Source organism: Prionailurus viverrinus, chromosome B2, assembly GCF_022837055.1.
Source record: "Prionailurus viverrinus isolate Anna chromosome B2, UM_Priviv_1.0, whole genome shotgun sequence".
NCBI classification, from domain to species: Eukaryota; Metazoa; Chordata; class Mammalia; order Carnivora; family Felidae; genus Prionailurus; species Prionailurus viverrinus.
The window spans coordinates 113,899,723-113,924,649 of record NC_062565.1 but is presented as its reverse complement, the minus strand read 5'-3'; the positions used below and the strand labels follow the sequence as shown (position 1 = coordinate 113,924,649).

General features: G+C 38.1%; 1 protein-coding gene across 5 annotated transcripts in view; it reads right to left on the bottom strand.

Annotated features, from left to right (window-relative positions):
- Positions 1–7,321: 7,321 nt before the first annotated feature.
- Positions 7,322–24,927, bottom strand: part of NCOA7 (nuclear receptor coactivator 7) — a 154,507-nt gene continuing 136,901 nt past the window's right edge. For 4 of the 5 annotated variants that reach the window (XM_047858763.1, XM_047858764.1, XM_047858762.1 and 1 more), the window contains 5 exons: positions 23,573–23,698; positions 22,079–22,231; positions 10,292–10,387; positions 9,780–9,853; positions 7,322–9,409 (listed from right to left, as the gene is read on the bottom strand). In XM_047858763.1, coding sequence (XP_047714719.1) covers positions 9,274–9,409; positions 9,780–9,853; positions 10,292–10,387; positions 22,079–22,231; positions 23,573–23,698 — 585 coding nt within the window. In that variant the 3' untranslated portion in view covers positions 7,322–9,273. The remainder of the gene's footprint in view (positions 9,410–9,779; positions 9,854–10,291; positions 10,388–22,078; positions 22,232–23,572; positions 23,699–24,927) is intronic. The other variant, XM_047858765.1, reaches the window with a different exon arrangement.

Genomic DNA, 24,927 nt, shown 5'->3' with positions numbered 1-24,927 from the left:
CTGCAAAGCAAAATGTAATCCAACAAACATCCTCTTTTTTCACTCCTTCCCTAGATACTGCCTGCTTCAGGGAGACTTTTGAGACAATACCTTTGTAGGGCCTGAGAACCTCTGATTTCATCATACTAATTATTTGTCCTCCCCATCAGAAGTAGATAGGATTAGCAGGCTGACTAATGTTTATTATTTGTAAGGCAGGAATAGCAAGGATTTCATGTGACCACTTCCCAGAAGACAGACTAGAAGAAACAGGCAGAAGGCATAAATAGGCATCTCATAAGAGAGAAAACATGGATGACCAAGAAACATATTAAAAGATGTTCATCCTCATTAGTAGGGAAATGCAAATTAGAACTACAATGAAATAACCTTGCACACCCTTGAAAATGGCAAAAATGAAGAAATTTAACAATATCAGATGTTGGACTAGGTATTCTTATGGTGGGCATGTAAATGATACAATTGCTTTGTGAAACATTGTGGGGTTTTGTAAACCCAATATTCACATACCCCAGGGACCAGCAGCTCCATCCATTGAGAGTCTTTCACATTTTGTCGACCAAACATAACAAAAAGCACAAAGCTGCAAATAACCCTATCCACTGACAGGAGAATGGATAAATAGTGGATAAATAGTGGCATATTCACCAGAGGAATATTTAACACACACACACACACAGTAAAATATAGCTGCAGTAACATGAACGAATCTTAGAAACACCGTTGAAGGGTAAAGAAAAAACAAGTAAATGTATGTATTATAATAACACTTTAAATATATTAATCTATTTAATTCTCATAATATCTCTTTGAGGAAGGTACTATTGCTCTCATTTGACAGATAAGGAAACTGAGGCACAGAGGAAACAGTTACAGATAAGAAACCAGCTAATAAGTGGAGGTTGCAGGATCTAGTTAACATTTACTACATGCTTACATAGTATCAGACACTGTATTACCTTGCCCATACCCACATTATCTACTTTATGAAAGATGCTCTTATAAAATGTCCTTCTTCGTTGTTTTTGTATTTGCCTGATAAATCTTCCTAAATAAACATAATAAGTTAGATTAGAGAATCCAGTTTATCATTTGACTTAGCCCTCTTCTCTCAATCCCATAACCTAAGTGCAAACTCAATGGATAGTTTCCTCTTCATTTAAATGGTCTTCAGAACCATTTTCTAGGATTTGCTTTTGGAAACGAAATGTAACCCCCAGCCAGTGTCCTAAATCCCTGAGGCCCTGGAATTTCCCTACAGCCTACATTTTTCAGAATGCCAATAACTAAGAGATCTACAAATGAAGGAATTCTTCTCCCAAGGGCAACCACACATGCCACCACCATCACGACCACCACACCCCCAAAATCTCTTCCCGTCTTCTCTCACTTATACCCTAAGATCTAAAGGAAAGTACCTGAGGAGCTAGAGGAAGGATCATTCTTTCCTGTACCACAATCTTAAGACACATGCTTGGAAGTTTGTGATTGAATATTGTATGGGGTGGAGGAGGGGGAAGAGAGCCAGGAATCCAAAACCTGTGGTTCAGTCCCAACTCTGATGCTTAGTTGTGGAATGTTGGGCAAATCCATTAACTTCTCTGGGACTCACTTCCTTCAGTAATGCACTTCAGTTAAACTTGACATTTATTGAATGCCTCCAGGGTACCATGCACCCTGCCAAACATTGGGGTTATAAGGATAGATAAGACCTGATTGGCCATAAGAAGAGCTCCCAGCCATTAAGGAGCTTTCTGTCTAGAGTAGAGGACTGTGGATTTTGGTGCCTCAGGTGGTGAAGCAGAGTGTGGGTAACCAGGTAGTAGAGATATTGCAGAGACTATACAATGTCAGTGTACTGCTATGGTTAAGAGCTCAGCTCTGGGGTCAGTCATAACTAAACATATCCTGGCTATAACCCTCAAGAGTTCTGTGACTTCAAGCAAGATTTCTTCTCCTGAAGAATCAGTTTCTTCATCTTTAAAACAGAGGTAATAATTATACTGTCTTCATTTTGAGGATCAAATAAGATAACACATATAAAAATGGAAGGTGAGTCATGATCAGTAAATGTTACCTGTCCTCCTCATTCTTCCTTAGCACTGTTATTACTGTTATCACATCAGTTGTTCCTTAACAAGGTATTGTGACACGGTTTGGAGATCCAGGAAGTTGTTCATCAACACTGCTCAGCTCTAGCTAACTCACTGGGGGAATAAGATGAACATTCAGTTCTTGTCCCAAAACCTTTCCTGAAGACATTGACATGCATTAACAGGATGATTACTGGCTAGTGCAAAGTGGAATTTATCTTCGAGGAGGTTATTTCTAAATATTCTGAAGTATGAGAGGGGTGTGTAATTTAGCATAGCATAAGCAAGAGGATAATTTTAGATAAGGTGAAGGATTGTGTTGATACATACTTTTGGAAGATGTTTACGTGAGGAGTGGATATCATGCTAAATAAATTTGATCTAATAAATTAGGGCCCAGAAGTTATAATGAAAATGATTAATAAATATGACTACAAAGCAATTATAATTAAGAAACTCTTCATGTATATTAAAAATATAACCTGAATGAAATATATTTTTTAACATTTATTTATTTATTCTGAGAGACCGAGCAAGCACACAAGCAGGGGAAGGGCAAAGAGAGAGGGAGAGAGAGAATCCTAAGCAGGCTTTGTCTGCACTGGCAACACAGAGCCCAACTCAGGGCTCAATCCCACAAACCGTGAGACCATGACTTGAGCTGAAATCAAGAGTCAGACGCTTAACCAACTGAGCCACCCAGGCTCCCTCTGAACAAAATATTATGTGTATATATATATGTATATATATATATGTGTGTGTGTGTGTGTGTGTGTGTATATATATATAGCGTGTGTGTGTGTGTGTGTGTGTGTATGGCTGATTTTGTGACTATGCAAAGAATGCTTACAAATCAGTAAGATGATGAAAACTTAATAGAAAAAAATGCAAAGGACTTGGACAGAACATTCAGGAAAAACACAAAAATAGCCAATAGATGTGGGAAGATGTTCAACATCATTGATGTGAAAAAAAAGATAACATTTTAGCAAAGATTAAAAAGAGGAACATAATCAGTGTTGGTGAGAGTGTGAGGTAACTGGCATACTCATATATAGTTGGCGTAAACAAGTTAGTGTAACTTTTATGAAGGAATAATTAATAGTATCTTTTTAAACAAAGTGTAGTATAACTCTGACTCATTGCTAAAAATTATCTAAAACATATATCATTCATAAAGGCACTATATACACTATATAGAAGGATCTTAGAATTATTTGTAATAGCCAAAAAAATTCTATCAATGACAAACTGTTTAAAAATGACAGACCCATGCAATGAAGAATGAAGTGCATATACTGATACAAAATGTTCACAGTATACTGTTAAATTTGAAAGACAACTGAAGAACAGTATGTACAGTATGCTTCTGTTAATGTGAAGAAGATATAAATAAGTATATGTGCACAGAAATGATCCAGAAGGAAACACAAGGAAGTTTGATGCTTTTTACCTCTGGGAATGTAAGGGAGAAATGTCTGCCTTTTACTGAATTGCCTTCTATACTGTTTGAAAACTTTATCATGAATATGTATTACTTTTGTAATAAAAAAAGGAAACAAAACCTTAGTAAAAATATCTAAAGAGCAAATAGGAGCCATTTCAATATGTCTGAAAATAGTTTTCATAAGTTGCTCTCTTAGAAAATGAATTTTCCTTTGCAACTCACATCATTAGTTTTTTTTTCTCCATTTGAAGGAAGAATTCCTTTATTATTTAGTAATGATTACTTTATGCTGAGCACTATTTTGAGCGTTCTAATCATCACGGTGGTCTACAATCATGGGTGGTCATTATTATTCTCACTTAAAGAAAATGAGGCACATGAAAGTTAAATTACTTAACGAAGTTCACATAAATAGCTCTAGAGCTGATATTCAAACCCAGAATGTTTGGCTCCAGAATCCATGCCTTAGGCACTATGCCTGCTCCTTTTGAAGTCCTTAGAAGCTTTGAGTTCTACCTGGATGATCTGATAATGGGACCTATGCCTTATATGGTGAACTCTCCCTGTGGCACCCCAGGTCAAACCTATCCACTGTTCTGACCCTTTGGAGAACCTAATAGAGAAACAAGATGCTGCAAGAGGACAAGATGAGGCCTTGTTGGGTATGGAGTAATAATGGGGCCTTTTAACAACTCTAAAGGTTGACACAATACCTCAACACAGAATATCTTTGTAGAAATATCCTTACTGTTAACTGGAGTCTTCAAAGATGAAAGCGCTGATCTGAGTCAGCTGTTAGGTAAAATGCTGTTGATCCATCAGCTAGTGGAGATTGAGGTTAAGCCAATAAGGATTGCTGTAGGGAATAAAGGCTGAACTCATTGGCTGAATTCCATTGTTTTCAAAGTATGTCAAGGTAAGGAGGATTATTTTTTTTAGCTGCCAAGACATGAGAAAACATGCCATGTCATCCAAGTTTATTGAATGTGAATGTGTTTCTTGTTTAGCGTTTTCCTCAAGGGTTACTAAGAAGCTAAATCAGGGTTCCTTTTTGTAACCCTAGACGTGGAGTGGTTGATCAAATGATGGGCCCTTCCTTGTTGACGAATAAATAGGACAATAAGATCATCTAATGGTCTTTAATGCTTTTTGATCACCCTTCATTCTAACATGTTGATAGTGAAAATTTTCTCCACATGCAAGGTTCTCTGGGTGTGCATGTTGCTAGCGGGCATCCCAGCTGGCAAGCTTAGTAAAGAAGATTGGTCACCAAATAGAACTTATTTGAGGCACTTTTTTTTCCACCAGCCATTTTATTATTCTTTTAAATTTTTTTCTGTAACAAATGGATTTTTTTAATTTTTATTTTATTTTTAATTTTTGATTTTTAAAAATTTACATCCAAATTAGCATATAGTGCAACAATGATTTCAGGAGTAGATTCCTTAGTGCCCTTTACCCATTTAGCCCACCCCCCCCCACAACCCCTCCAGTAACCCTCAGTTTGTTCTCCATATTTATGAGTCTCTTCTGTTTTGTCCCTCTCCCTGTTTTTATATTTTTGTTTCCCTTCCCTTATGTTCATCTGTTTTGTCTCTTAAAGTCCTCATATGAGTGAAGTCATATGATTTTTGTCTTTCTCTAATTTCACTTAGCATAATACCCTCCCAATTCCATCCCCGTAGTTGCAAATGGCAAGATTTCATTCTTTTTAATTGCCGAGTAATACTCCATTGTGTGTGTGTGTGCGCATACACACACATCTTCTTTATCCATTCATCCATCGATGGACATGTGGGCTCTTTCCATACTTTGGCTATTGATAGTGCTGCTGTAAACATGGGGGTGCATGTATCCCTCTGAAACAGCACACCTGTATCCCATGGATAAATGCCTAGTAGTGCAATTGCTAGGTCGTAGGGTAGTTCTATTTTTAGTTTTTTTGAGGAAAGTCCATAGTGTTTTCCAGAGTGGCTGTACCATCTTGCATTCCTAATTGAGGCACTTTTGGCAGTTCATTATTCTTTGATGATTCTGAAACTGGATGCACAATTCTGTGTAAGGAATAAATTGTTTTTCCTTCCTGTGGTTCATCATGCATTGTGGATGGGTGCCTGGTGAGGGATATGGCATCCTACAGGACTACCATTAGCAGTAGAATGTCCAGTGTAGGAACAAAACACATGCTGATGGCCATGGCCGAAAATCTTGATTTGAAACAAGGCCTGGGAGAGGTTTTCAGTAATCCTATAGAGATTCAAATTTTCAGTGTGGAAGGATTCAGGGAACTCAGCTCCCTGGTTGCTCACCTAAACAGTAAGACACACACTGTTATTTTAGGTGGTGCCACACATGTAGATAATAGCATAAATGAAAGGACTCAGAACTAAAAGTTCTCTTCTGGTGAGGAAATAATAATCTGAGTTGATTGCTGATGAATTGCTGATGAAATACAATTAGGCTGTGTCAAATCTTCATCTAGAACTGTGCTGTTCAAAATGGCAGCTGCTGACCACATATGCCTAAATTTAAATGAACTAAAATTAAAAATTCAGCTCCTCAGTTACCCAAGTCCCATTTCAAGTGTTCAACACTATTAATGGTAGCTAGTGGCTACCATAAAGGACAGTGAAAAATTTACATCACTGTAGGATGTTCTATTGAGCAGCACTGATCTAGAAAATCAGTGGTGGTTTGATTGACCACGCCAAGGAGACCCTATCTAGTTTTTATTCTGAACCACTAGAAATTTGAATTAGAAAGGAGGGTAGTAAGACCTTAGATTTTGGTGTGAATTGTAAAGACTAATTTTCTCAGTAAAGACACTTTTGTTAGGGAATCACTGTGGATAATAGTCCTAGGCAAGGAGGTGGGAGCAGAGGATGTGATGCTCTGAGGTTAGGGTTTCCTCTGAGAAAAACTGTGTGACCCAATTGGGCAGAAGGAAGTGGTCAGAGGAACTTTTGATATTTGCATAAGGGGTAAGTGTAACTGACCTAGAATTTCTGGAACTCCCTTTGGCTTAGACCTCCTTTTCTTTCTTTGTATGCTTATATTTGTAAAAATAAGGTAGGCATCTTAAAAAGAACATGAATCTTAGCTTCCCTTTCTTGTTTAAGAGACTCTCAATGCCTTCCTCAAAAGCAAAGTGTTCTTTTGTTAGTCTTGTTTCACAAGGCTTTAAAACTTTAAAAGTAAATAAAGAAAAGGACATAAAATAAAGGGCAATAATACGTCTCACACTCATTCAGGATGTCCCTGGTGACTTGTAGCATGGGCATAGATCTAAACCATTTTCAACAGAGCCTAGTGAGACATTAGTTTGCCCCCTTGCACCCTAGTCTTTTGATGTAGATTCATGAACTGAGAAATTGAGAAGCAATGAAGACTGACATCTTCATCTGTAGGACCTAGGGGGCAGAGACAGGATAGCTGGGATCAAAAATAATTGATCGGAGGGTAAGATCCTTCATTGATATTAGGAAGTAGGTTAAGAGAGATGTTAAAAAGAACAATTCAAAGAACAGCTAGAAGGATTAAGAACAGAGAAACTGGTAGGTAGAGCCAAGAGTTATCTGTAGTAACTGTAACGGGTTTTCATGAGCTGATGAGAAAGTAAGAGGGTGGCTACTGGGAACAAAAAGAGACTTTCCAAGGCAGCAGTAAAACATGAATACTGGACCTTGTTTAATCTTGCATATTTCATCATCCTCTCACACAAGTAAAACTTCTAGCATCCAATAAATACCTGTTGAATGAATCCTCGGGAAAGAAAATCACACTGGATGCATAAATTCCTTTATTGAAAATATTGGGCTAGCACTGCATTACATATACTCAATATCCATAAATGAAGGGCCACACATTTCTGATTGGACAATACTGTTTTAAATAGAGAACACAGCATCTGGATATGCTCTCACAAGTATAATATCATGGACTAAACTAGGTAGGAGTGAACTATATGCAAAATGACCATTTTGTTCATTAATAGCATATGGTTGCAAATGGCATAAATGGTAAACTTGATCATCATGAGACATTCCTGATATCTCACACCAACACATCATTTAACGAGCAGATTAAGGTTAAACTGTCAATATGTTGTTAATCAAGAGTTCTCAATAAGAGAACCTGGGTGAAAGCACACCAGGCTGTATATTTAAGATTTAATAGAATTCATTTCAACTTGCATGGAATGTGAGTAGGGTAAAATAATTGCTGATCTGACAGGAGGCCACTTGGCGTTTGTTCTCTTTTGTAAATATTCTAATGAGAGAATAATCTAAATTAGGAAATATTATGCCAGCTTAAGGCTACATTCTAAAGATGGTTTCATTTTTTTAAATGCAGGTATATAAATACTACTTGTTATTTATGTTCCCTTTCAAAGATCACAGGGGGTGTAATTTATGACAGACCACTTCTCAGCTTTGGCTATTATTTAGAAATTTTTTCCATTAGCAGTCTTTGGCTTTCATAAAAGTTTGGCAATCAGTAATATTGTTTAGTTTTTACCAAGGCTTTATTAGCATTTTTAACAAAGAATATTTTATGATGTGAAAATGGGTTGATGTTAGAAATAGTTTTTACTTTTTATTCCAATTTTTGTATGAATGCATTTCTTTGCATTGCTTTTTCTCAAATGAAAGAGTCTAGAAACCAAGACAATTGGGCTAATTTGACATTTTTCATTTGGTATAAAATATGCAGAAATGAAAACATTCAGTCTCTTTGAAAACAGAGGCCTGTTCATTAATTTAAGAACCTGGGGGAAATTATGCACAAAACACTATGAAAATAAAGTTTTTGTTATTAACACACATGATATTATAAGAAGCAAAACACTTTCTGTTCAAAGCAGGGTTTGTTCTAAGTCTAGATTCAGAAAGGTATCCATTTCTGTAAATATCAATTTACAACTGTGAGAAATGGCTTTTTCTTTACAACAATTATGTTCAGAGTAAGTAAAAATGTATCTTTTTAATGGCTAAATGGAAAGATGGCCTACAATAGTCAAATCAATAAACATTGGTAATGAGTTTTTAAAAATTCAGAATATGCTGCTTAAGACCTATCACCCTAAACAATCAGGGCAAAAGAAAATTCAATATAAAACTATATAAATCAAATGGGTTTGTTCCCAAAACAGCACAAAATGTATACATTTCTTTATTTCAAGATTTGACACATTAAAAGAAAAACTGCCAACACATTTTAGACAATATTCTAGAAATAATAAATAAGACAATTAAAAAAATCATATATTCCCTTTAAGTGCTGAGCACTTCCAATTTTTCTAAGTGAAACTAAGCTTTTCCATGGCAAACAATAGTATGCTGTACATTTTGGTAATGAAAATTATGTTGATAAATACACAAGGCATGTATATATTTCCACAGTATCTTTTTTTTTTCACAGTTACCAAAAATAAAAATAGCATTCAACTCATACATCTATAAATATTTTGATTCCTCACTGCATGGATTTGAAGGAAGTGGGAGCATAAAGTCTTTCAACAATCTGGACTTCAAAATTCTTTCTTTGTTGTCTGCCCTCCACATGGACCTTTCAGAAACTCTCTGCAATGTGACCATGCTCTGAGATGATGGCAGAAAGAAAGCGTTATGGTGGGATGAAGCAGTCTGGGCTGCGGCTAGGTCTTCCAGCCAGCTTTAGAAGGGCTGATGGAACCCAATCTTTTTAATGTGGTATTTTAAGGCAGTCTGAATTTCACTCGAATGTCCATACCTCGAGGTCTTGAACTATGAAGTCTTCCTTTTTGGAAAGAATATCATTATTGAAAGTGCTGCAGGAGTTGCTTCGTCCATGGTATAAATCAGCATCTAGCCATAAACCAAATCGTCCCCTGAAAAGATCAAAAATACAAAAAAGGTGAAAACATTTCAATCTCACGTGGCATACCTTCTACCCTCCCTTGCCTCATCTTTCCTTTATGCTATAGACAGACAAAACCCTAAACTGCTTGTAAAACAAAGTCTACATTTCCTTTATTTCATTTAAATGACCCATCTTTCCCAAAAGACAAGTGATAGTAGTCCATCATTTAGACACATAAATCATTTCATCTCTGATTCTTAGCATCCTATGTCAGGCCACTGTCCTAATTACTCTAAGCACATGGCCTAGCTAAAATCACCGACACAAGGTTTTGGTTATCTGGGTCAAAACAGACTCTCACAGGTCAGGTGGTAAATAAATAACAACAAAAACCTTACCCTCCACCACCAAGTTCCAAAGAACTTATGTCTCCATTAATAAAGTATGAGTTTTCTCCACTCCACTTAAAGACCTTAGGATAGAAACACAAGACAGAGAACAGACATTTCAATCTGGAGAATCAGTGAAGAGGGAATTATTAGGATAATACCTCTGTAGAGAAGGAAGCTGCCCATTAGCTGAGGAAGTTCCTAATTGGCAGATCTTTCCTACACCAGGATGAGAGCTTAAAAGGGGTTATGAGAGGAAAGACCTCTCAAGCACATGTTGGCTCTGACTTGCTATCCCTCCCTGGGTCCCAGAACATGCACAAGAGCAGTTTCCAAGGCCCAATGAGGGGCCCTAAAAGCACTTTGTGTGCTACAACCATGAAAAGCTGACCCAGGCTAGAGCGAGTCCAAATGAGGTTATGGGACAGCTGCTGCTCCCATGATAGTCCCCCACCCCCAACCCCATCCAGACTCCTGACACCGGGACATTAGGAATTTAGGTATTTCTCTCATTTATATACCTTGAAATTGGGGCTAAATGTGTAGAGAAAAGTTTCGCCTGTGCCATAATAGTGGTCACTGAACTTGAAAGGATGAGTTGCATATGCTCCAAAAATCTGTCAAAAGAAAACAGAAACATTATCTACTTTCAAACCTAAACGTCCCAAAGAGTGGCATTCTGAAATATTTTAACATAATCCTGCTCTAAGATATCATTAACCCTCTTTCAGCAAAGACCATTACTAAATTTGAGTTCTTAAATAAAAATCTCACCCCCAGCAAGCAGATAAATAAAATATCCCTAGTTCTAATTGAAACTCAAGTGGCTCAAGGGAAACTTATTTGACAAAGGCCAACGATTATTCCAATTTTAAAGGACTTCCAAAGTCTACTATGGGGTCAAATTTCCTTTAGTGAATATGGATGACATACTGGGAACATTAAACAACAACAAGCACCTTGCACACTGAAATGAGTGGTTGAAAGAACAAAATCATGTGTCTTAAGTGTTTTATAAGTGGATTCAAGGCCAGATATTTACCCAGAAATAATAAATGTCTTCTCTTTTGATTTATAAAAATTAGTTCTCAATATGCTTATTAAAACTGTATCCTTAACATAAGTGATCTAATATCTCTCAGCTGAAATGCCTTTTAAGAAAAAAATAATTCCATAATACAATGGGCTTTAGGGGTGATTTAGATGTATTTGAACCAATAATTTGTCCATTTTTCCTTACTGAGGGTTTGAATAAGCAGTGTTTTCAGGATTATGTGAGCCCACTGTCCCAGCTTCCTATCCTCCTCAAATCCTGAGCAGTGCTTGCAAGGGTGAGAGCTGGCAAGAGTGAACATTATATTTTGAAAATGTCCCTAAGTGATTCTGATATACCTTCTACTTCAAAACCCACTTGGGAATCACTGCTTCAAATGGAGGCTATCTTAGCACAATGCACTCTAGTTCCATCCATGTTGTTGCAAATGGCAAGATTTCATTCTTTTTTGATTGCCAAGTAATACTATTCCATTGCATATATATACCACATCTTTTTAAAAATTTTTTAAGTGTTTGTTTTTGATAGAGACAGAGCATGAGTGGGGGCGGGGGGGGGGCACACAGAGAGAGAGGGAGACATACAGAATCTGAAGCAGACTCCAGGCTCCAAGCTGTGAGCACAGAGCCTGATGCGAGGCTCGAACTCACAAATGGTGAGATTATGACCTGAGTCAAAGTCTGATGCTTAACTGACTGAGCCACCCAGGGGCCCCACAGACCACATCTTCTTTATCCATTTATCAGTCGATGGAGATTTGGGCTCTTTCTGTAATTTGGCTACTGTTGATAATGTTGCTATAAATACTGGGGTACATATGTGCCCCTTCAAATCAGCACTTTTGTATCCTTTGGATAAATACCTAGTAGAGTAATTGCTGGGTAGTTCTACTTTTAGTTTTTTGAGGAATCTCCATACTGTTTTCCAAAGTGGCTGCACCAGTTTGCATTCCCACCAACAGTGCCAAAGTGCTCCCCTTTCTCTGCATCCTCACCAATATCTGTTGTTTCCTGAGTTGCTAATTTGAGCCATTCTGAAAGGTGTGAGGTGATATCTCACTGTGGTTTTGATCTGTATTTATCTGATGATGAATGATGTTTAGCATCTTTTCATGTGTCTGTTAGCCATATGGATGTCTTCTTTGGAAAAGTGTCCATTCATGTCTTCTGCCTGTTTCCTCACTGGATTATTTACTTTTTGGGTGTTGAGTTTGGTAAGTTCTTTCTAGATTTTGGATATTAACCCTGTATCTGATATGTCATTTGCAAGTATCTTCTCCCATTCCTCTGGCTGTCTTTTAGTTTTGTTGATTGTTTCCTTCACTGTGCAGAAGCTTTTTATCTTGAGGAGATAAACAGTTTCATTTTTGCTTTTATTTCCATTGCCTCCAGAGGCATGCCCAGTAAAAAGCTGCTGCAGCCAAGGTCAAAGAGGTTGCTGCCCATTTTTTCTTCTAGTATTTTCATGGTTTCCTGTCTCACACGTAGATCTTTCACCCATTTTGAGCTTATTTTTGTGTATGGTTTAAGGAAGTGGTCCAGTTTCATTCTTCTGCATGTTACTGTCATTTTCCCAGCATTTGCTGAAGAAACTGTCTTTTTTGCCATTGGATACTCTTTCCTGCTTTGTCAAAGATTAGTCAGTGATACATTTGTGGGTCCATTTTGGTTCTCTATTCTATTCCACTGATCTATGTGTCTGTTTTTGTGCCAATACCATATTGTCTTGATGATTACAGCTTTGTAATATAGCTTGAAGTACGGAATTGTGATGCCTCTAGGTCTGGTTTTCTTTTTTAACATTACTTTGGCTATTTGGGGTCTTTTCTGGTTCCATAAAAATTTTAGGGTTGTTTGTTCTAGCTCTGTGAAGAATGCTAAGTAAATCAATCAGAGAAAGACAAATATCATAGGATTTCACTCATTAAATTTAAAACAAATTTAAGAAACAAAACAGATGAACATAGAGGAAGGGAAGGAAAAATAAGATAAAAACAGAGAGGGACGCCAACCTAAGAGACTCTTAAATATAGAGAACAAACTGAGGGTTGCTGGAGGGGAACTGGGAGGGGGAATGTGCTAAATGGGTGATGGCCATTAAGGAGGGCACTCTGTAAGTGATGAATCACTAGGTTTTACTCCTAATACCAATACTACATTGTATGTGAAGTAACTTGAAGTTAAATAAGTAAATTAAAAAAAATAATAAATGGGGGTTATCTGAAAAAGGTCTTATAACTTTTCAAATTATTATAATTGGATTACAGTCATTGTGAAATCTCTTCTTTACCAATTACACGTAGTTCCTGGCAACTTGAAATACTAAAAATTAGACAGGGTAGAAGTCTAGAAACTCTTTCTAACCAATGTTCTTCATACTCCCTACTACCAAACCTTTCCCTAGAGCTGCTAAGAACAAACAAAACAGTAACAAAAACATCAAAAATCCACTTCCCTTCTTCTGGTGATATTTCAGTGAAAGAACTAAAGTATAGCTGTGATAGGCATCTTTTTTTAAAAGCATGGGCTTAAAATAGGACAAGAAGGGCAATGGCCAGAAGTGGAAGAAAGTTATTCCTTTTCTGATCAATGAATAGGAAAAGCCACCTTACCCACTCACCTTCTCAGGATTCTAATTATATTTTTTCTTAGCTAACATTTCTTAGCAATCATGGAAACCTACTTAAGGACCAGAGATTGGATGATACTAAGGAATTACTGTTTTGTTAGGTATATAGCATTGTGGCTATATAAGAAAATGTCTATTTTCTTTTTTCTATCAATTTATTTAGAAAGGAATTGTATTAATATGTATATAATGATATTGTTGGGTCTAAACCATTAAAAATGTAATACATTTGGCAATAATGGAACAAAGGAATCCTTGGGGAAAAAATTAAGACAACCAAAAGTGGTAAAAAAAAAAAAAACAAGGTTAACATAACAAAATTTATAAATGTATATTTGCTCTCCTTTCTTCTCTCAGCTTTAAAAAAAATTTTTTTTAACATTTATTTATTATTGAGAGACGGAGAGAGACAGAGCATGAGCCGGGGAAGGGCCGAGAGATGGGGAGACACAGAATCCAAAGCAGACTCCAGGCTCTGAGCTGTCGGCACAGAGCCCAACGTGGGGCTCGAACTCACAAACTGCGAGATAATAACCTGAGCCGAAGTCGGACGGACACCTAACCGATGGAGCCACCCAGGCGCCCCCTCTCAGCTTCTTCAGTAGAAAAATTTATATAAAGTAATAATCATAACAATTTATTTTTGGGTTTTTAATATATATCAGTGTAATATATATAACAAAATTACCACAAAAATTGAGAAATTTAATTGAGCAATAAGGGAGTAACATTTCTGCACCTCACTGGAATTAAGCTAGTATAAATCAGACTTTATCAATTGCCTGATGATCGCTCTATTTTCCACAATGCCTTATGGCGTATATTTCTCCACAGTCTAATTTGACTAAAACTGAGCCCCTTTGCAGGGGTTTCTTTGAACAGTTTATGAAGTTTACCCTGACTCCAGGAAGGCCCTCATTAGTGGTCTCTTTTCCTGGTTCTCTCTGGTAGACTAGATGGTCTTCAGTTTGGCTTGTTGTCTTCATGCAGATGCCAACCTCCTCTTAATTGTTTACCACCAAAATTTTCATCATTTTCTAGAGTATCCTTTGGCTTGAACTTCTCTATACTCTTCTAAATAAAGTCAGTTCCTTTGGGAAAGCTTCAAAACTCTGTGTACCCTCCATCCTTTCTTTTTACATATTCATAAAGAGTTAAAAATTTTTTTATTGAGATTAAGTTGATAATGTAATATTACATGAGCTTCAGATGTACATTATAATTTGACATCTGTATTCATTACAAAGTGACCATCTCCATAGATCCAGTTACCACCCATCAACCATACTTTTGGCCCCTTCTTTCCACTTTGCATACAACCTGCTGCCCTTTCCCTTTAACCATCAATCTGTTGTGTCTAAGTTTTTGTTTTTATTTATTTTTTTGTAGTTTTAGACTCCACGTGAGTGAAATCATACTGTTTCTTTTTCCTGACTTATTTCATTTAATATAATACCCTCAGGATCCATCCATGTTGTCACAAATGACAAGATTTCAATCAATTTTATGGTTTAGTAATATTCCAGTATGCATATCCACCCATGTGTATATATGCCACATCTTCTTTATCCATGCCTTCATAGATAGACATTTAGGTTGTTTCCATATCTTAGCTACTTACTGTAAATAGTGCTGCTATGAACACTGGGATGCATATATTTTTTTGAATTAATGTTTTTATTTTCTTTTAGTAAATACCCAGTAGAGGAATAGTTGGATAGCATGGTAATTCTACTCTTAACATTTTGAAGGATCTCCATACTGTTTTTCATAGTGGCTGCACCAATTTACATTCTTACCAACAGTGTGTGAGGGTTCCCTTTTCTCCACATCCCCACCAACACTTGTTATTTCTTGTGTTTTTGATGTAACCATCCCAATCAGTGTGAGATGATATCTCATTGTAGTTTTGATTTTCACTTGCTTAATAATTAATGATGTTGGAACATCTTTTCATGGGCCTATTGGCCATTTGTAACTCTTCACTAGAAAAATGTCTGTGCAGATCCTCCACCTATTTTTTAACCAATTGTTTGATTTTTTTTGGTAAAGTTGTATGGGTTCTTTATATATTTTGGATATTAATCCTGTGTTAGATATGTGATTTGCAAATATCTTCTCCCATTTAGTAGGTTCCCTATCCTTTGCAGTGCAGAAGCTCTTCAGTTCGATGTCCCATTTGTTTACTTTAGCTTTTGTTTCCTTGGTCTTTGGATTAAGATTCACAAAAACATCACTAAAATAGATGTCACAGAGCTTACCTACTATGTTTTCTTCCATGAAACTTATGGTTTCAGTTATTGTGTCCAAAACTTTAATCCATTTTGAATTAATTTTTGTACATGATGTAAGACAGTGGTCCAATTTCATTCTTTTGCATGTGGCTGTCCAGTTTTCCCGGCATCATTTACGGAAAACATTGTCATTTCTCCGCTGTATGTTCTAAGCCCCTTTGTCATAAATCATCCATATATGTGCGGATATATGTTGCATTGATCTGTGTGTCTTTTTTTATGCTAATGCCATACTGTTTTAACTACTAAAGCTTTGTAATATAGTTTGAGTCAGGGAGTGTAATACTTCCAGTTTTGTTCTACTTCCTCAAGATCGCTTTGGCTATTTGGGATCTTTTGTAGTTTCATACAATTTTTTAAAATTATTTTTTCTAGTTCTGTGAAAAATACCACTGGAATTTTGACAGGGATTGCATTGAATCTGTATAAACTCTGGGTAGTATGGACATTTTAACAATATTGATTCTTTGAACTCATATTTTCCATTTGTGTCTTGTTCAATTTCCTTCACCAGAGTCTTATGGTTCTCTGTGGACAGGTCTTTCACCTCCTTGGTTAAATTTATTCTTAGTTATTTTACTGTTTTTGATATAATTGTAAAAAGGACTGTTTTCTTAATTTTTCTGATAATTCATTATTAGTGCATAGAAATGCCATTGATTTCTGTAGATTTATTTTGTATCCTGGAACTTTACTGAATTATTAGCAGTTCTAACAGGTTTTTGGTGGAGTCTTCAGAGTTTTCTATATAAAGTATCACATCATCAGCAAATAGTGACTGTTTTACTTCTTCCTTTCCAATTTGGATGCCTTTTATTTCTTTTTCTTGTCTAAGTGCTCTGGCCAGGAATTCCAATAATATGTTCAATAAAAGTGGAGAGACTGGGCATCCTTGTCTGTGACCTTAGAGGAAAAGCTTTCAGCTTTTCACCAGTGAGTATGTTATCTGTGGATTTGTTATATGGACTTTATTATGTTGAGGTACATTCCCTCTACACTTATTTTGTTGAGAGTATCATAAATGGATGTTGAATTTTATCAAATGCTTTTTCTGTACCTATTCAGATGATCATTATGATTTTTAACTTACACTTTGTTAATGTGGCATATCACATTGATTGATTTGCAAATATTGAACCATCCTTGCATTCCTGGAATAAATCCCATTTGATCATGGTGTATAAGCTTTTTAATGTATTGTTGAATTTGGTTTGCTACCATTTTTTTTTTTTGAGGATTTTTACATCTATGTTCATTAATGATAATCGCCTGTAATTTTCTTTTTTTTCTCTTTTGTCTGGTATTGGATATCAGGCTAATGCTGGCCTCATAAAATGAGTTTGGAATTGAAACCAACATTGTACTATATGTTAACTAATTAGAATTTAAGAATAGAAAATATAAAATAACAAAAATATAAAATATTAAAAAATGAACTAAAATATAAAATATAATGTAAAATAAAAATAAAATAATTGAGTTTGGAAGTGTTACATCCTCTTCAATTTTTTGGAAGAGTTTGAGAAGAATACGTATTAAATCTGCTTTGAATGTCTAATAAAATTTACCAGTGGAGCCATCTGGTCCTGGACTTTTGTTTGTTGGGAAGTTTTTGATTACTGATTCAATCTGCTTACTAATAATCAGTCTGTTTATATTTTCTATTTCTTCATGATTCAGTCTTAGAAGATTGTATGTTTCCAAGAACTTGTCCATTTCTTCTAGGGTGTTCAATTTCCTGGTATATAACTGTTCATAGTAGTCTCTTATAATTCTTTATATTTCTGTGATATCAGTTGTTAACTTCTCTTTTGTTTCTGATTTTATTTGGGCCCTCTTTTTTTCTGGTGAATCTAGCTAAAAGTTTGCCAAATTTGTTTTATCTTTGCAAAGAACCAGTTCCTAGTTTCACTGATCTTTTCTATTTCTTATGAAAAAAAATTTTTATTGTATTTATTTCCTCTCTGATCTTTATTGTTTCATTCCTTCTACTAATTTTGGGCTTGTTCTCCCCCCCCCCCCCTAGTTTCTTTAGGTGTAAAGTTAAATTACTTGAGATTTTTCTTGTTTCTTCAGACAGGCCTATATTGCCATGTACCTTCTCTTTTAGAACTGCTTTTGCTGCATCTCGTAGATTCCGGTATGTGGTATTTCTGTTTTCATTTTTCTCTATGTATGTTTAAAATTTGTTCTTTCATTTTTTCAATGGCCTATTGGTAATTCAGTAATTGATTTTTAGTTTCATACCACTGTGTACAGAGAAGATGCTTGATATAATTTTAGTATTACTGAATTTACTGAGACTTGTTTTGTGGCCTAACATGTGATCTTTCCTAGAGAATGTTCTATGTACACATGAGTAGAATGTGTATTCTGCTGGTTTTGGATGGGATGTTCTGTATATATCTATTCAAAGTTCATCTGGTTTAATGTGTCATTTAAGGTCAGTGTTTTCTTATTGATTTTCTCTCTCTCTCGCTCTGTCTCTCCACACACACACACACACACACACACACACACACACACAGACACACACACACTACTTAGTTTGTTATCTTTATTTTTTTGTCTTTTAACCTCATACCTGCTTTTGTAAGTACCGCCAGGTCTGGAGGAGGCCAGAGGTAGGCTGCTTTTCACATCTGGTGGGGCAAGGGCTGAGGGGATCTCTGCCATGGACAGGGGCCAGGCCGGGGCAAGTTTGCCCACTGTGTCTAGCAGGACAGTGGTTGTGGCAGATAAGCACAGGCTGGGGTGACCATGTGCAAGGGATCTGATGAGGGCCACAGTGGACAAGTGGATGAGTGCAGGGCTGGGGAGAGTCTGTGGTGGATGAGCACAGGGCTAGAGCTAGCCTAAGTGCCTGGTGTGGCAGGGTAGAGGCCGAGCTGGATGAGCACTGGGCCAGCCTGGTGGGGTGGGGTTACAGGGGAACACAGGGTAAGCCTGTAGCACTAGCAAGGGAAAATGGCAGCACCAAAAACACCACCCACCAGCACTAGGGTAGCAAGGAAGTAGTGTAAAAAAATGGCACCCTCCAGTGCCTGTATCCACAGAGAGATCTCCATCAGACTCCTGCCCCTCTGGTATACTTTCTATAACTAGTCAACAGATCTTCCTCACATGTGGTCCAGGTGCTTCTCAAGCTACTGCCTCTGTGTTGAGACTCAAAGCAAATGAGTCCGTGTGTGGCCCCTCAATGATGGAATTTCCCTTTCCTACAGCCCTTGTACTCTCCTGAAAATTAGCCTCAGGTTTTCAAAGACAGTTATTTTGGGGGTCTGCCTCTCTGGTGCAGGTCCCATGGACCAGTGTGTCTAATGTGGGACCTGAACCCCTAGATTCTCAGAGAGAGGCTGCATGTTTTGGGATCTCTCTCCCTCTTGTGGGTCGCTAGGGGGGTGGGGTGGGTTCCTGTCAAGACTGCTTTTCTGCCCCTTCTACCCATCTTGATGTGGCTTCTTTTTGTCTTTTTTTTTCTTGTTTTTTTCTGTCCTGTGTTATAGAAGATCTGTTCTGCTAGTGTTCAGGTCTTTTTCAGAGAGAACTGTTCTACAATTCTAACTTGGGTGTGTCCATTGGAGGAGGTTAGCAGAGCTCTGTGTCTTATGATCCGCCTTTTCTCCTAGAGCTAGGAGCCAGGGGTTCTGGTGGGTGAAGCAGCAGCCACTGGTCTTGGCTTGCCTCAGCTGGCATGGAATGTCTGCTCTAAGAGCTGAGGCAAGGGCTTTATACTCCTATTTTCTCCTATGCCTAAGGTAGAGCATCTCCCCTATGAATAGAGGTTGGGTAGAAGAAAAGAATCCTCTACCTCTAAGCCATACTTGCCTGGAATTTAGCCTCTGAAACACTGATCTTGGGTAGGTTACAAGAAGTGCTGGGGACCTGCCCCTAGAAAGTATATCATAGCCCTTGCATGGGAGCTGGGAGAAGTGGGAACCCCATCTTCTTGTCCACACAGGAGCTTCCATCAGTCTGAACTGAGGGCTGCAGGGAAGGAAGCAGGTTGTGCTTCAGATGCCACAGAATCTCACTAGTACTAGTGATTTATTAGATTTTCTTAAATAAATGTTTCTTCACTTGCTGTATGCCCTTAGGACAATTTTCAGAGACTTTAAGTGATTATTGTTTTTATAATTTCTACCAGTTATGGCTGTTTCACTGACAACGGATTCTGCAGAGCTCCTTACTGCTACCATTCTGCATATGTAATTCTTTTATATTAGAATTTTCCATAATTCATTCCCAGACAGATTTACAGGTGTTGTTCTATCATGTCCTCAAACACAGCAAAGCCACATTCTTGCCTTGGGGGTGAATGGGGTGTGGAAAGCAGAGTTGGTATCCAGGTGTTTTCAAACACAAGCGCCTCCAGGTACCAGATTCAGTAAGACTACATCTCCTGATGAATAGAGGAGCCTTCAGGTACAGGCCTCCTTTACATGCCTGCTGACAGGAAGCTTGATGGAATTGTGCTGCACACCTGCTCTGTGTTGCCAACACCTTCCCCAACAAATGTGGTATCTTTTGGTAAACTAGTACGAGAACTAATCTATACTTATGGTGAGGGTTTGTGTGTGGTCTAAAGCCATCTAGCCATATCTCATCTAAAACATAGCATCCAACATCTCAAACATTTCACTGAATCCCTGAGTAATTCCATTTTACCCGTACTTTGTTATTATTACTTTTTAAATTTTTTAAAGTTTATTTATTTATTGAGAGAGAGAGAGAGAGAGAGAGATTACACAAGCAGGGGAGAGGCACAGAGAGGCAGAGAGAGAGAGAGAGAGAGAGAGAGAGAGAGAGAGAATCCCAAGCAGGTTCTGCACCACCAGCACAGAGCCTTACATGGGGCTCTAACCCACAAACCACAAGGTCATGACCTGAGCTAAAGTCTGACACTTAATGGACTGAGCCACCCAGGTGCCCCAACCTTTGTTATTAATTTTTTACCTTGACTGTACCCAGCTGGATCATGATTAAATAAAGTATCATCAATCAAGAAATAATAACAGTAACCGTGATAATAAACTTCTCCCCATACTTCTTTATCTATAGTAACACAGCAGTAAAGTCCCAGAAAAGATCACAGTTGAGAAAGACAGTGCCTTCAGTACTCCCATGTCTCCACTAATTTCTCCGAAGACAAATTATGATAGCAAAGATCTATTCCCCTAAAATGATGCCAATTATATAGCTTCACAGCAAGCTCCCCAGGGCTTAATAGTGCCCCATATGTAACAGGCACTCATACATTTTCTGAACATATGAATAAATGAAAGACTGTTGAATAAAACCTGCTTCCATGACAGAAAGAGAAAAGAATGACATCTATATCTTACAAATGTAAAGGAATTTCATCTTGATATAACACAGACCAGACCAAAGTGAATAAATAGCAGATGAGACGTCTTCCTTTTGTGGAGCAAATGCCTGACTAGGTAGTATATGAAAGAAACCTATAAACATTCCACTCATACCCCAAGCTGACTGACAGAAGCACTAGTGAAGGTACATGGGGGTAATATCTAGAATTCTCCTCTGCCTCCAAGACCCACTACAGCACAGGTGAAAGGGCAATGAGCAATGGTACAGAGCATTCTTTGCTATTTCATAACAATCGGGCCCCTCAGGTCGAACATACCCTGGCTCTGAATGGCTCTCCGTCTCAGCAACCGTGCCGGCACGGTTTGTGGGTACTACCTCAGCTCCTGGAAAGAGTTCTGATATGGCACGAGAGCTTTCTGTAACTATCTCCCTTTCCAGACTTGACTTTTCTCCAACTTTTCAGGCTTTAGGCTGTGGACTATCAACATTGCTTCCTACTGTATGGTGAGCACAGGAAAAAAAAAATTCTGTAGAATATGACTGTATTTGGAGATACGCTTCATTTTCCTTTTTGAGATGCATTCTGAAGTATGTAGGGGTGAAATGACATAATAATTGGGATGTACTTCAAAATACTTCAGTGAAGATAAACCAACAAAGAAAGACAGATGAAGCATATGGGGCAAAATCATGCTAAGTGTAAATCTGGCTGATGGGGAATTCTTGTACTGGTCTCTCTCCTGTTGTGTAAGTTTGAAAATCTTCATCAAAACAAATGTTTTCTATGAGGGCTGCCTAGGTGGCTCAGTTGGTTGGGCATCTGGCTCTTGAATCTGGCTCAGGTCATGACCTCAAAGTTCATGAGTTTGAGCCTCACTGGCAGTGCAGAGCCTGCTTAAGATTCTCTCTCTCTCTGCCCTTCCCTCTCTCTCTCTCTCCCTTCCCCCCTCTCTCAAAATAAATAAATTATTTTTGTTTTTCTATGAAAGAACAAGCCTCACCTGATTATCCATATCTTTGATGACCAACAGGACAGGACTATCTAGCGATGCTGACTTCCGATAAAGAGTTTTCAAACTGGTCCCATGCTCTAATGTGCTATATGCAAGTCTCCATGGATACCCTTGTACCCTTGCTGGAAGGCGTCGGGCCAGCTGCAAATCCAAAGATGGAGATGTAAATATACAGTTTGCCCACAAATCCCTCATAAGCTTACAGCACAAAGCAAGAACCTGAGGCTCAAACTCAAAATCACACTTACTCATATGTTGTTCCTCTTTACTCTGGCAAATATTTGTCACTATAAACCAAGAAAGAGAAGCGAGAATCACTGCTTGATGGTGTTGACCTTGGTAGGGATGCCAGCCAGAGCACACATTCCCTTTCAGGGCCATGAATGAGGGGTCACTATGCAACTATGCATTTGAAGATACAGCACCCAGCTTGGTATGAATTAGACACGAGCTCTCCCTTTTACACTTCAACCTGACCTTCAGCAAACAGTTCATGGCTCTCCGATGGTTCTTTCTAAATGCTCATAGGCTCAGAACTACTACTGATATTGGCAGCTTCTCACAGAAGTGAGAACAAGAAAACATAGGTGTTTTATGCTAGTAGTCAAATAAATGCAGTCTGTCCTCATCTTGCTTGTATCTTTCACCTACATTAACATTTAGCTTGAACTGGGTTGCCATAAATACCAATAATGCATATCTCTTCAAAACTACTGACAAAGGAGGCTATGAAGTAAGGAAGTTTTCAGAATGCTTAACATCAGTTCTAATATCAGCATGAACTCCATCTCCATAACTGCTGGCTCAAGTCTCCCGGCTTTCCTGAGCCTTCCCAGGCTCATCTGCAAATTGAGAGATTGAACTCGATTCTTTAATGTCTCCGAAATGCAGATTTCTGAGTTGGCTAGTGGGAGAAATGCAAGAGATTCCTTACTCAAGTTCAAACGCAGCACATGATAGTATTTCATAAGAATTGAAGAGATTTTCAGAAAATATAAAGTGAACAAGGAAAATTACAGAAAAAAAGGAAAATTACTCCTAGTGGTAGGTAGTTTTCATAAAGCTAGGGAAGTGTATTTGCTATATGACTTTAATTGAACCCAAAAAGTTGAAAAACCATTAGAACTCTGCAGTAATCGCCAGGATAAATTTAAATCCTCTTGTGAGTGTTAGGAATATGCACAGGACTGTGGTAGGACAATTTAAAAACTGTTTTGAAGACATGAAGTGGCTTTTCATTCAGGTTTAGGAGATGGATGTAGTTTCTGGCCAAGTCTCCAGACTCCCACGAAGGTGACCCGGAGTGCTAACGTAACCTTCTGAAGCGGAGAAAGGACACGGACTTTGGTTGGGCTGCGGGTGTTCTTTCTTTAAACCCTGGCCCTTCCTTCACCCCCAGTGAGAGGATCAAATGCAGTCAGGGATGGAAAATGCCTTTTTCAGGCCTGGAAGCCCCGCCCTATGTCCCAGGGGAGCGCCCACCTGCTCGATGTGCATGTTCTCCAGGAGTGCGCTATGGGGCTGCAGGACTGGTAGGGCCACTTCATCGTCCTCTTCATAGTAGCTGCAGGTGCTCTTCCTGCGCTTTGCCTCCTCAACGGTGATGATCTGAAACGGAGAAGACAAAGCCCCCAAAACCTGATATGCTTGCTTTTCTGTCGCCTGCTAAAAACGGCCTCAGGTACACGGTTGCCCAGAACAGGTGGAGTTTTAGCAGTAAGACGTAAACTGAACCAGGATCTGGGAAAAGGGCTAATTTCAACTTCAATTTCTGAACAAATGCAGAATTTAACACAGTTCAGCTGAGGTACTTAATATGTACAAATTAAAGTCATAGGGTTTCCACCTTTACTACGGCTGCCAAGTACTCATTGAGGGTGCATCATTATGCATAACTCTACAGGTGACATACCCCGCATCTAAATTTGAATTGTTAAGGGACAAATCAGGAATCATTCTGTAAGTCTTCTATAAACAGGATAATTGGTAAGTAAGATTAGTTTTTTTTTAATTTTTTTTAAATTTACTTTTGAGACAGAGAGAGACAGAGCATGAGCAGGGGAGGGGCAGAGAGAGAGGGAGACACAGAATCCAAAGCAGGCTCCAGGCTCTGAGCTGTCAGCACAGAGCCCAATTCCAGGCTCAAACCCACAGACTGTGAGATCATGACCTGAGCTGAAGTCAGACACTTAACCGACTGAGCCACCCAAGCGACCAGATAAGGATAGTTTTTAAATCAAGACTCCTACGAATGTTTTCTCTCAAGGCTATGGCACATAGCAACAAATGCTGAAGAAATAACAAATGGTAACATCCACTAGAAGCAACAATACAAAGAGACACAAAACTAAATTTGGTCTAAATTACAATTAGGTTACAATTCTTTACGTATGATTTAGAAACTATCAAAATATTTTTTCCTTCAAAACTGAGAAACATGATTTTATACACATTTATTATTTCACTGTAACTTGCTTATGAACAACCAAAGTCCATTTCAATTTAAAATCTATTTGGGGGGGGGGTGTGCCTGGGTGGCTCAGTCTGTTAAGCATCTGACTCTTACTTTGGCTAAGGTCATGATCTCAGGGGCTCCTGTGCTGACTGACAGGGCAGAGCCTGCTTAGGATTCTCTCTCTCTGCTCCCTCCCCTCCTTGCGCTTGCGGTCTCTCTCTCTTTCTCTCTCAAAATAAACTTAAAAAAAATTTTTAATCTATTTTTTGCCCCTCCTAACGTCTGGATAAATCACTAAATTATTTTGAAACTGAATGATACAGATAGGGTGATTAGTTCAGCAGAATACCTGGGTACTATATTTAGTCACTTTTGCATCATA